Here is a 13220-nt window from a genome sequence, read left to right as displayed (position 1 = left end):
CTTTCAACAACCCGATCCAAAGCCTGTAGATGTGCCAATGGATACACCTAGCTCATGTTATGTGATGTCCACCAAATCTGTTGGTGCTGGAGTTCGATGGCGGCTAATTCCAGACAAGCCTGGTGCCGGTCTTGGGGGGGAGGCTGCTGTCATGACTCCTGGGTGATCGGTTGTGTGTGTGTGTTTGTTTATTTACCTGTTGGTGACGGTTCCTCATGTGTGCACTTGCCCCGCCCACTTGTTTCGGTAATTGTTCACCGGTGGTGTCTTGTTAGTATTTTCCTTTAAATAGCACGCCGTCCTGTCTCTCGTCGCGCTCATTGTTTCGGTTGGTCACAGTCCTGCTGCCCTGCCTTGTCCTGTCGGATGTTCTGTGTTTCTCTCTCTTCTCCAATCTCAGGTTCGGTTCCCGGCATCCGGAAGCTTGTCTACACCCGGAGTTCACACGACTGTGGATGTACATGAACTTGACCTCGTTTGAACTCTGCCTGTTTCCCGGTACAGCTGGTTCGCTTTGTCTTTAGGCACCAGCCTCTTCCAGGTTTCAGCTGCTTTCTTCAGTTGCACTATATTGACTTTTGCTCTGTCTCACCCTCTTTCTCTCTTCTCAATAAATTTGTGAACTTGCATTTGACTCCGAGACTTATTGTGACAGTTATATTGTGAACGCTTAGCATGGACATTTCAGCAACGCGAACTTGCCTTTGGTTACGACTGACGCGCTGTTTTATAATACAGGTATATCTTTTTATGAACTAGTGCAGTGCCCGTGTATAATTTGTTTTTGTGTGTGTTTTTAGTAATTATTAAGTATTAAGTGCTCATTGTAACAATTACACCACAAAAGTTTAGTGAGATTTTTATTTGTGCATGGTAGAAAGAAAATACTGATACTGACATAATGATATGCAAAAAAGGGAGAAACGGAGGCCAGAGTATAAAGTGAGTATTTTGTTTGTTTTTCACGTCCGTCAGCTGAGCTATGGTTGTTATACTTACATCTATAAACCATCAAAACCAGCAAATGATGGAAACGTACTGCTTGTCCTTTCCTGGTTTGACTGTACATCCTGGTACAAAGCAAATTATCACAATTTCGATGGAAAAAAGGTAGTATTTAAAACTAGATAGGTACATTATCTTCAGAAAATGTGAAGTGGTGCTTGTCGTGGCAATATTATTCAAGAATGATTATGCGCCAAGTAACAAGTAAAAAAATCCAACCCCCATGTCTCTACGATGTTCTGATGCAGAGATATAAAGATTTGTTTATTCCGTTGCTAGGGTACTGTATTTGGTTGCTAGGGAGAAAATACGCATCCACAAGTGATTACACTCCGAGTCACAAGTAAATCGGTCCAACCCCCGTGTCTCTATGATGTTCTAATACGGAGATATAAGGCTTTGTTTATTTGGTTGCAAGGGTGCTCAAATGTGGTTGTAAGGGCGTGGCTTTGGAGTGGCCAATGATGAGGCTAGTGATTATATGGGCGTGTTCCCTGCTCCATTATAAGTCAATGGGGAATTTTAGGTGCCTCTTACACCCCAGAGGTACAATGTACACCCCAATGTGATGTATGTTCTTACAGAGCCCACCACCCTCTTCAAAAGTTGTAACCCACATGTTTCTGCAAAATCCTTGAGCCGAGGTATGACCCGTCAAAATTCTGTGCAATTTAAAGTCAACTGGATTTTTCGGGTGTTTTTTTTGCCCCCCTTTCGGAAATCATGCACCCGATCGCTTATAAAAGTCATAGCACACCATTCCTCAATAAACTGGTCGATTAGAGCCCTCATTCGGGGGTCTACAACAAACAGTGCGGGACGAGTTACGCGCCGAAATTTTGTCCAGAATATAAGAAAAATAATATCTCTGAGCAATAATAATAGTGATGCTTTGCATAAATGCAAGCACCACTAATAATCTATCAACTAAGGGACCATTCAGTATTTATGGAAGGGGTCACCGGATGAAAATAGGGGAGGGTCCTGTCTTTATTTCTTTGTTGAGGGGAGGGTCATCCGACTTTTTTCTAGTCTAAGGGGATGGTCACACTTCATATGTAAACATTTTTAGGTAGGATTTAGACTTATAGGCTCTGGCTTGAAATTAATACAGTGAACACTCCTGTGTGTCAGTCAGAACACTTTAATGATGAGGAGACGGGAGCTTCCTTTTCAAATTGTATTGAATCATAGTTTATTAGTCATGTACTAACACTTGAACACCAAATCACCAACGATAAACCAGAAAGACAGGCAGGAGAAACTTATAGTTAAACCGCTGACGTTCTAACACAGCAGGTAGTGAATAAGAACGCTACCGCCTCCTCCTGGAAAGTTCAGGAATTGCACTTATCAAAATCAAAGCCTCACAGTAAAAGTCTCTTTCCTTTACAGCCTTTTATACAAACATTGATACGTGATTAAGATTTGATTTTTTCCACGCATAGCACTATCTGGAAGGCAGCTGTTTCTGCTGCTTTTAGATTAAAATGCTCACAACTGCTCAAAACAAAATCCAAACAGTGGCCGTTTCTCAAACAGAAGGCTGCATCCTTCGGAGGTCGCATATGTGTCACAGGAGTGACGATCTTTTGGGCGGAACCAAAAGTTGGGAAAGTTTGGTTCCGCCCGGATGTTTCCGCCCGGACCGGGAAGAGAAAACACCGGACATCCGGTAACACCGCGAGGGCTGTAATCAGCCCAACTACGGACAGCTGTGAGTTATTAACAAGAGCGCCGGGTGATTGGACGAAGGCAACACCCAGGCGAATACTTAAGAGCAGTTTAAACCACAGTTTGCGTTGTTGTTATGACCAGTGTTGGTGTGTGCTGTAGCGCTGAGTTAAGCTCACCTGGTACGCCAGTCGGATTGTTGGACTTGCTTTCTCTCTCTTTGTGCATCGTGGGCTTTCGGCTGATACAGATATTGAAGACCTTAGGGGTTGGAAAGTAAACGGAGACTGACCTTGTATGAATGAAGTGAAGGAAGAAGGAACGTGCTATTGTGAGTACCCATCTGTGTAGTGGTGGTATTGACGACTGGGGAAGCCGTTAGCTGTGTAGCTGGAATTATCGTAAGGAGAAGTTAACCGAAGGAAGCGTGAGATAACGGAAGCCCCACAGTTGTGAGTAAACGAATTCCTCCATTGAATACAACTTGTATGTACTTGACCTGGATATCTTTTAAGTGCTTTCCAGCGAGAGTGGGTGGCCCTGCCCCTGAGTCAGCGTGGTGGGTGAGCCACAGGATCTTTGTGTGAGACAGCCACAGTGACGGAAAACAACTGCTAGGCCGTGTTACCATCTCCACATTCTCGCCCAGAGCGAGGCGAAGGAAGACGGGCGTCTATTGTGTGCACTGAGCGTGGTGGGTGAGTCTTGGATGTAGAAATTTCACTTTGAAGTGGTGCTGTGTATATTGCAGTGAGGTTGCTGTGTCGTGTCAGACGTACCCCGCCTCCAGTCACTCGCTAGGGGCGCTGAAGAGGAAAACGGATTCTAGAATAACCCTGTGTACGATTATGCTGTGAGTGTGTTTCAGCCTTAGAAATTACGGAGTAGTTCCTGAAGTATTTTCGTAGCCAGACGCTTGGCGGACTTGTGTTAGGCGTGGCGGTGAAGATCTGTACGACTGGCGGTGTGAGTATTATCAGTTTCATTGCTACTTCACCTGTGTGCTGTTTACCATCACAGAGTTAGAGGCGAAGGAGATCCGCTGCCCCGAGGTCTCTACGAAGGGGCGCCCCGGTCCGGTTTTCGATTGCCAACGGGCGTCGAGGAAAGGGCAGCGCTCGACCCGGTGCGACGGCGTGACACTCCCGCCCCTCTGTTGGACCAACGAGCCAGCCGAGAGGGTTTGGTCCCCGGCGCTATCTTGGAAACCACTGCCGGTCGACGCAGTACGCCTATCAGTTATCGTAAGTCCGCCACCCCGAGGAGTATAGCATAACCTGTTCAGTCTGTCAATCAACAGGGAAGAGGAGTGGGCTGAGAGAGAACAAGCGTGAGCTCTAAGGAGACCCGTTGTGAAGGAGAACCATACATACCAGAAGCTGTAATCAGCAAAGAGGTGAGAGAACTAACTGAGAACGATTCACTGTGCCTTTGTGTCCCAGCTGCCGTCTGTGGAGGAAAAGAGAGAGAACAAGCGTGAGCTCTAAGGAGACCCCTTGTGAAGGAGAACCATACATACCAGAAGCTGTAATCAGCGAAGAGGTGAGAGAACTAACTGAGAACGATTCACTGTGCCTTTGTGTCCCAGCTGCCGTCTGTGGAGGAAAAGAGAGAGAACAAGCGTGAGCTCTAAGGAGACCCGTTGTGGAGGAGAACCATACATACCAGAAGCTGTAATCAGCAAAGAGGTGAGAGAACTAACTGAGAACGATTCACTGTGCCTTTGTGTCCCAGCTGCCGTCTGTGGAGGAAAAGAGAGAGAACAAGCGTGAGCTCTAAGGAGACCCGTTGTGAAGGAGAACCATACATACCAGAAGCTGTAATCAGCAAAGAGGTGAGAGAACTAACTGAGAACGATTCACTGTGCCTTTGTGTCCCAGCTGCCGTCTGTGGAGGAAAAGAGAGAGAACAAGCGTGAGCTCTAAGGAGACCAGTTGTGAAGGAAAACCATACGTACCAGGAGTTGTAGTCAGCGACGAGGTGAGAGAACAAATTGGAGTTGATTCACTGTGCTTTTGTGTCCCAGCTGTCGTCTGTGGGAGAAGAAAGAGAACAAGTGTGAGCACTAAAGTAACGAGTCGAGGAGGACAATTTATACCTACCCAGCAGCTGTAGTCAGTGGAGAGGTGAGGAAACTCCCGTGAGAACGATCCACTGTGTCTTCAGGTCCCAGTTGTAGCCTGTGGAGAGAAAGAGAAAACAGGAAGGGAGAGTGAGTCGACAACCAAGGAGCTGCGTGGGAAGACGGCGGAGTGCCGCGAACCACACGCAAGTACACGGACAGGAAACAGTACACGCCCATATTTATTGTGATTTTATTCTGCCTCCAGGAAGGAAGAGGAGCGCGCCACGGGCAGAGGGAACCAGCGGCGGGAGCCCGTTCCCCGACGTAAACCCCCCCCCCCCTTCTGGAGGACAGACCCTGACCTTAGTTTTAATTCCCCTTTCCCCAAGTCCCTATATATATTTTAAATATTTAAATAAATAAAGATTATTTTTATACTTACCTGTACTCGTTGTTGTCTGGTCATTGGGTTGGTTTTGGGGACCTCCTCGAGGTGGAAGGTTGAAGGGGCGTGGCTTAACCATTAGCGGCCAGCCCCTGGCTTGTGACATATGCAGGCTGCATACGTCACCATTTCAGTTAACTGAGCATTGCATTCGCAGGTCATATGCATATTACAACAAATTACGATTAATTAAGTATAATAGTAAACTTTATAGTTGATAATATTCTGAAATAAGACAGTCTTTATGAAGTATTCAGCCTGCAAATGCGAGGATGCAGCCCTCCGTTTGAGAAACGGTCAATCAGAAATCCTGGCGTCATCAGCAACAGAGCAGCTGTGGGAATGCTGTGAGCAAGCCAAAAAATTAAGTTATTATTTGTTTTATATTTGTTCATAGACAAAGGCTATACAAGTAATACATTACAGTGTTTTTAAATCAAATTGTTATTATGTTAATTAAAAATGAATTCATATTAATCATACGCATATTTTTATGACACATATCCGGTACAAGGTAATGAGCATAAAGTTAGGTTAATATTAACTCTTGCAGGCAACCAACATTTACAAACATGGACATATACTAGGGATGTGCGATCATTTGCATGCGATAGTCATTGCGCATCTCGTCAGTGAAGCCAGTTCCTTGATTCATATTTAAATTGGTCGAAAAATTCCTTTAATAGAGCACATCCAACTGTGTACTGTAAGTCTACAAACATGTCTTGACGTTCTTCATGTTCTCATTTTCCATACATTAATCTACTGTAAATGTCATGTAGACAGTGTTATTCCTCTGAATATTTCACATTTTCAATGTATTCTTTATAAAAGAGCTTTATAATAACAATTTACATTGACCACGTTTACATGCCCACCAATAATGCGAGTATTTCCAATAATGCGAGAAAGGTCTTAATCGCAGTAAGAAGTTTACATGACTGGAGCTAACCTCTTCACTCCGGTTTACATGCAGTTTTTATTTTCAGATTATTCACACAAAATCCAATGCAGAGCACAAATGATGAACTCACATATATGGTCCACTGTTTTAATTTACTTACGTTAAATGACAAACACGTTGTTATAGATGTATTTCATTATCCGGTGCCGTGATGAAGATATAAATATGACAGTGCCTGTAAAGGGCGTTCACATGATATAAAAATATAGTTTTAAAAATCGTTTTATATTAAAGATAATAGCAGAGCTCACACAACAACTATAACGATAGCGATTTTGGCACATGATGAACGGTAAACCATTGACAGCCAATCAAATCTATTTGAACTTAAAGTGAACGAGCACTTAAAATGCAGTAGAAAGCTCATTTATTGCTGAGGTTATAACATAAAATTACCTCAGGTATCCAGAGCTGATGCAGTTGTTGCTGTGAAATTTTTCTACCACAATGACTACGCCAAAAGGTAAGCTATTAACCTAGTACATTCATTGTTTAGTTACGCCAAACGCAGCGAGTTGAGGACATCTGCTGGTTTCCCGCTGTGTAAATGCAACAAGAACAGCATACATTCAGTGACATGTAAACAATTGCAAAAAAGTTTTTATTTCAAGAAATATCCAATATTAGGTAATGCCGCGCTCGTTGAGCGAATTAGCATGAAGTTATCATTATGATGTGGTCACTAATAGATTTATCGTTATAATTATCGTTATAATGTCCCTTAAAGCTTTTATACACTGCTGTCGTGTTTTTTGAGCTGTTTCTGAATGAAGGCAGACTGCTGACAGCGAGTCGTGTTGGCAAAATTAATGTAAAACTTCCTAATGTCAAGTTTAAAACGAATTTGTGCTTAAGGTGCGTGACTAAAACACACGTGCACTTAATTAGTGCGGTATAAATGCGATTAAAGCGTTTACATGGACGCATACTGCGATTATAAACGGCGTACGCCACCTCTTTTAATGCGACTATAGTTACTGCGATTATGTGCTTAATCGCATTATTTTTATCGAATTATTGCGTTTACATGAGGTAAAGTATAATCGCAGTATTGACAAAATCCCATTATAATCGCATTATTAGGGTGCATGTAAACGCGGCCATTGAAACAGAAGACTGATTAGTCTAACATGCTCAATAGAGCACATACGGTATCAAATAAGTCATCCATTCATATTATTCATTACTGTTTTAATGAAGGCCTACACATTGAGACTAGGCTACTGGGAAAAAAATCCCAGCTTGCTTAGCATTGAACCAATTAATCTGAGTAAATGTGTTATTTAAAAGTGTTTAAAGCGTTATCTTCTGCAATTGAATCAACATGAGAACATTGACAGGTGATCTGCTTGTGTCAACTACAAACTGTTTATGCAAACTTGATTAAAGCATTTAGTATTACATCATTGTGTTGTCTGAATGCTCTCCCTAGGGTCGTATAAATGGATATATATTTGGATTCGGTGACAAACATATCCAGTGATCTTTGCTATGAGAGAATAAAAGCTTTTATTCACAGCTGAGCCGTTTAAAGAAGCTTACTGTCAAGCTGTCACTGGTCACTCAGGATTTCTTTAGATTTATGTTTAGTTTATCTGTAGAGGTCTGTGTTTCAAATATTATGCAGTTTTTATACTAATTATCAGCAAGGTATGTTTCTAGAATTTGACAATTTTTTGTGTGAAATAACATTTTTATGCATTTCTTTCTGTACATTTGAGAGTATTCTTGTAATTTCTATTATCATCCCTGGCAGAAGATCTAACTCAGAGTTACTATGAATGCCAATGATACCAGTTTATTCCATGTGAATGTCTCAATTGTCCATCCTGAATACTTTTTCATCGCTGGGCTTACGGGTGTACCATACAGCCACTATTATTATATTTTCTTATTTTGCACTTACATTATTGCTGTAATTGGGAACTGTACAGTTCTTCTCATTATAGCCTTTGACAGAAGTCTGCACAGCCCAAAGTACATTGGTGTGTTTAATTTGGCTTTGGCTGACTTTGGTGAAACTAATGCTTTGATTCCTAACATGATGAGGACGTTTCTTTTTGAGTCACAGTACATCTCTTATAATGCTTGTTTGGCAAACATGTTTTTTGTTTTCTTCTTCAGTACAACGCAATGTTTCACACTTGTTGTTCTGGCATATGATCGTTTTGTTGCAATTTGCCTTCCACTCAGATATCACACCATTGTGACTAATACTGTCATGTCTATGAGATGTTCAGTAATATGGGCATTTAATGCATTTCTGATGGCCCTGACAATGTATTTTATAAGCCGACTTTCATTGTGTAAATCTAATGTAATACAAAGTTTTTTTTGTGATCATGGACCAGTGTATAGGTTGGCATGTAATGACAACAGCATTAATTTTTTTATAGCAACACTTAACACAGGTTTATACCTTATAGCACCATTGATACTTATCGTGCTATCATATCTAGGCATTTTTCTTGCCTTAAGTAAAATCACAACTTGGGAAGGACGTTTGAAAGCTTTGAAGACCTGTGTTTCTCACCTGCTGTTGGTAACTTCACTATTTCTTCCCATTATTTGCATTTATCTTATTGCATCAACAACTTATCTGTCCCCCAATGCAAGAATCATCAGCGCATCTCTGGCATATGCGACTCCGCCAATGTTAAATCCCATTATTTATGTTTTAAACACAGCTGAAATAAAAATTTTAATTCGAAAAGTGTTTAAAAACAGTTGTTTATCAAGTTAAGGGATTTCAAACGGACTGTAATTCAGTAAAACTTGTAAATGTACTTTTCTTTTTTTAAATTTTAATAATAAATTGGTAACAGTTTTGTTTTATAGAAGAATGAATAGATACATTTATGTAATGAATTAATTTAATTAAATGTTGTAATATCATTAAGGGTTGGGATGTCCATGAAGTTATTTTTCCTATCTGCATATACATGGTTGCATTAATGTTTTCTTTTTTCTTCAATGCAAGAGTCATCACCACATCATACGTTGTTCTAACAATGTTAAATTCCATTAATAACATTTTAAATCATTTTCAAAATGCTTATGAAGAAGTAAACATTACATAGTCAATTTCACTGCAACTGCAACGACGCATCCAGATGGTATTTTATGTTATGGACCTCAGCGAAGAGTTTCCCCAGTTTCATGCCATAATATTGAGACTGAAATCCTGGAAAGCCAGAAATGACAAAATCCTTTATAAAAGTGATTCACAAGAATAAGTTTCCATCGTTATTTTTGTTCTATTATCATCACATATCTAACAATCTTCTAATGAATAGTGAGGTATAAAATTATCTTTTGTAAACTTCCGTGAAACTTGAGCTTGAGCTGCCTCAGATAGCGCAGATAGCCACAAATGCGAAATCATCTTTTAGCTAAGGTCCTCCTCTACAAAACAAGCCCATATACAACGTTTTATTTGGTTGTTTGCATAAATATTTCCTTGCTATTTATTGTATGTGCAAAACACAACAAAGTACTGTTATGATATTCAAAACGAAAAATTTGGCACCCTTCAGTTGATTCAGAATAACTTTAGCATCTACAAGATAAAGACTCCAGTTTGAGCACACAGAACCACAGATATCCACTTTCAAAGCACAAACATTTTTTTTGTGGTTCATCATATGAAAAACAACATAAATAATAATATTTGTTACAAACAGCAGCTTTATATGTAACTTCAAAGGGTTTTCTGTAAAATGATATAAAGATATTGCATTTATTCCACTGTATGTGGTTATAGGGACACTTCAAATGTGTTTAAGCGTAAAAAAGATATTATTCCTCCCTTCAGTTGGAATAGAATAACTTTTGTAAACATCATGATAGAGACAAATTTCCTCTTTTTGGTCTAAAAGCTGACATTTGCTGGAATCAAACAAAACTGTCTGCAAGTTTCTGGAGCACTCAGAACCAGAGTTGTACACTTTTAAATACAGACTTTAGAAAAAAATCTAAAAGCGCCTGGTGTTCCTTTGGAGGACTGACAACAGATACATACAACCATGTTTAGCACTTTCAACGATATTTTATGTAATTTCAAAGGGGGTTCCTGTAAAATGATACCAATTATACAAAACTTTTGTATGTACACCTCTACATGTGGGTATGGGAAGCTTTTGAATTTTGGAAGGCCAAATCCATGCGCTAATCAGACGGATGTTCCTCTTGGCAGTCAGATGGTGCAGATTTGCTTTCCTTGCACTGAACCCATTCACAAAAAACTTGTTCTTTAGTCTGTCCATTTAACTCAATTCATCGCGAGGCTCAGGAGTTCCCTGTAGGCGTGGCCAAGTGCAGACGCGTCAGCGCTGGAAATCCCAGAAGTAGTGTCTCCTCTAAGGCAGCGTAACTCCTCCGACCCAAACAAGAGAAATAGCAGCAATCAATACAAAACAAAAGCGACAGCAGAGCGTAACGCTTTTTCGTAGGCCAATGCAGAAAAACTACTTTCCTGTCCTGGATGGAAATGACGCTTTTCTCTCCCACTCACTCGAGTTGTTCATCAGGCGGTCCAGCTCCACCGTGGCTTGGCAGCTCTCATCCTAAGAGGAATCAGCAGAACAATCCTCAACAAAACAGCGACACGAGCGCTAGAGCATCAACATCAGGCAATAGATTATGAGGAGGAATACAGAATGTCCCTTTCTAGGAATACTTGCGTGCGTTGTACACTCGTGTCTTCAATCGATCGTGTCGTCTACCAGCCATGGAGCACCCGTGTAGGGAAGGGAGATCAGCATCCGGACAGCGCGCCCATGGTTAGTTTCAGTCCTCTTTTTTAGTCCTGTGAGTTTATGATTATAGTAATCAGGAGGTATGGCAGCTATTCATTCAATGGGGACCACCTGTAATAGTCCATTACATACCACACCCACAGTAGGCTTCCGACAGAGCAATGTCAACAAACACACATGTGCATTATAAACACACATCACACATGCTCCATATCTTTATGAACAAACACTTCAAACACAATTGGGGATGATCACACATTATACAAAGCGTGCACACAAATTACAAAGGAGCCATACTGTCCCTTAACCCACTTTACATTTCCCCATCTGACAGCTACCCCGACACTTTAACCTAAGTCGTACCTACTATGTCACAGCTTGGTACCTCAATGGTTGAGTGTCCCATGTAGATAGCTGGGAGCAAAGTGGCCCTAAGGACTCTTCTGCAGGGGCTTCTGGTGGTGGACCTTCTATCTCCATCGGACCATCATGCAGCTGTGGGGCTGTACTGGGGCTCACCTGGGAGTCAGACTATCCACTGGTATCCATCCCTTCTAGTTGAGGTGGTTCTGAGGTTAATTGAGGGTCTGCGACAAGTGCATTGGATCCTTGTTGGGGCCGAGTGCTCCAGAATACCAGGGGTCTGTATCCACGATTGTTGCTACCCTCCTGTTCATTGGCTGGCAACTGTAAAAGAGACACAGGACATACTTGCAAGTTATTCCTATAAGCATTATGAATAGGACCTTCCTCACCTTCTGGAAGGATCAGGTATACCGGTCGGTCCGGATGCAGTTGGGAAACTACCACAAAGGGTGTGGGTCTCCATCGAGGTGCCAGCATCCTGTGGGCTTGCTGACGGAAGTGCCTGAGGAGGACGGAATCCATACAAGAGAATGAGCTGCTGAAATAGGCCAAAGCAAAGGCCGCTCCACGGTCTGAAAGGATGTGGTCTGGGCTCCCATACACCTGGAACAAGTTCTTCCATTCTGCCTTAGCAGTGGTGGCTGCGGTTTGATCCCTGGTAGGAACTGCAAGGGCATACTTCGAGAACAAATCCAGTCATTACCAGAATATAAGGATACGCATCACCTGGAAGACCCAATGACAGAAAGTCAATGCCCACCATCTGAAATGGATATGAAGTCTCTATGGGCACCAAGGGTGCTCGTACTCGGCCTGCTTTGTACACTACACACCTAGGACAATCCAAAGCCCACAGAGTCGAGTCCCGTCTCCTTCCATACCAAAGAACCACTTCCTCAGCAGGGCGAGTGTTTTCTTTGCACTAGGGTGGCCACCTTCTATGTGGTATTCCTCCCACAGAGTTTTCTTAAGGGTATTAGGGACCAGGATCTGGCTGAAGGATTCACCCATATGCCCCTCTGTTCTGGTTACACTCCGCAGGGCATCCTGGCTTACTTCAATCTGGTCCAACTCACATAAGAACTGTTGGAGTCCCTCACTCAGCCCCACCTGTTCTTCTACAGGGAGAGATTGGCCCTGTCATTTCCAGGAGAGTAACTGACTTAAGTCTGGGTCTTCCTACTGTCGTGCATACCACACGCATTGCTCTGGGCGATATCAGATTGTATACTTGTCTTCTCAGGGTCAATGGCCACACCTGCCGAGCTTACTGTATATCCCAAATAGGTCACTTGTTTCTTGAATAGTTTACACTTTCTGGGCTGGAGTTTTAAGCCATGGGTATTGAGTCACTCAAATACTTTTTCCAAATCCTGGAGGTGCTAGTCAAAGTTTGGTGAATATACAATGACATTGTCAAGGTATATTAATAGTGATTCATTCAGAAATTCGCCAAGACAGCGCTGCATAAGTCTTTGGAACGTTACTGGTGAGTTACAAAGCCCAAAGGGCACACGTTCAAACTCATATAGCCCTAGAAATCCCAGAAGTAGTGTCTCCTCTAAGGCAGCGTAACTCCTCCGACCCAAACAAGAGAAATAGCAGCAATCAATACAAAACAAAAGCGACAGCAGAGCGTAACGCTTTTTCGTAGGCCAATGCAGAAAAACGTCAGGTTACGACTGTAACCGTGGTTCCCTGAGATAGGGAACGAGAAGCTGTGTCATGTAATGACATTATGGGGAACGCTATGCAGCGTGACGCGCGTGAATATTGTGTCAACTAGGTCTATATATAGACGCCGGCGGATGACGTCAAGAGTGACGTGGCAACGCGAGGCTATAAATAGGCGGAAATAATATAGGTCAAACAGCTTCTGTTAAAATTGAAGCGAATGCTACAGGCACAAGGAGTTATGGCAAAGGGACACAGCGTCTCGTTCCC

At 42.2% G+C, this 13220-nt stretch overlaps 1 protein-coding gene across 1 annotated transcript; it reads left to right on the top strand.

The window, feature by feature from the left end:
• The first annotated feature begins 7930 nt into the window (after window positions 1-7930).
• Window positions 7931-8896, top strand: LOC129438863 (olfactory receptor 1M1). Its single transcript, XM_055197764.2, has one exon. The coding sequence runs from the start codon at window positions 7931-7933 to the stop codon at window positions 8894-8896; it is 966 nt and encodes a 321-aa protein (XP_055053739.2).
• Window positions 8897-13220: the final 4324 nt, after the last annotated feature.

The sequence above is a fragment of the Misgurnus anguillicaudatus genome, chromosome 24 (genome assembly GCF_027580225.2).
Source record: "Misgurnus anguillicaudatus chromosome 24, ASM2758022v2, whole genome shotgun sequence".
Lineage (NCBI taxonomy): Eukaryota > Metazoa > Chordata > Actinopteri > Cypriniformes > Cobitidae > Misgurnus > Misgurnus anguillicaudatus.
Note: the sequence above shows the minus strand (reverse complement) of the source record. Positions and strands in the feature narration are given on the sequence as shown.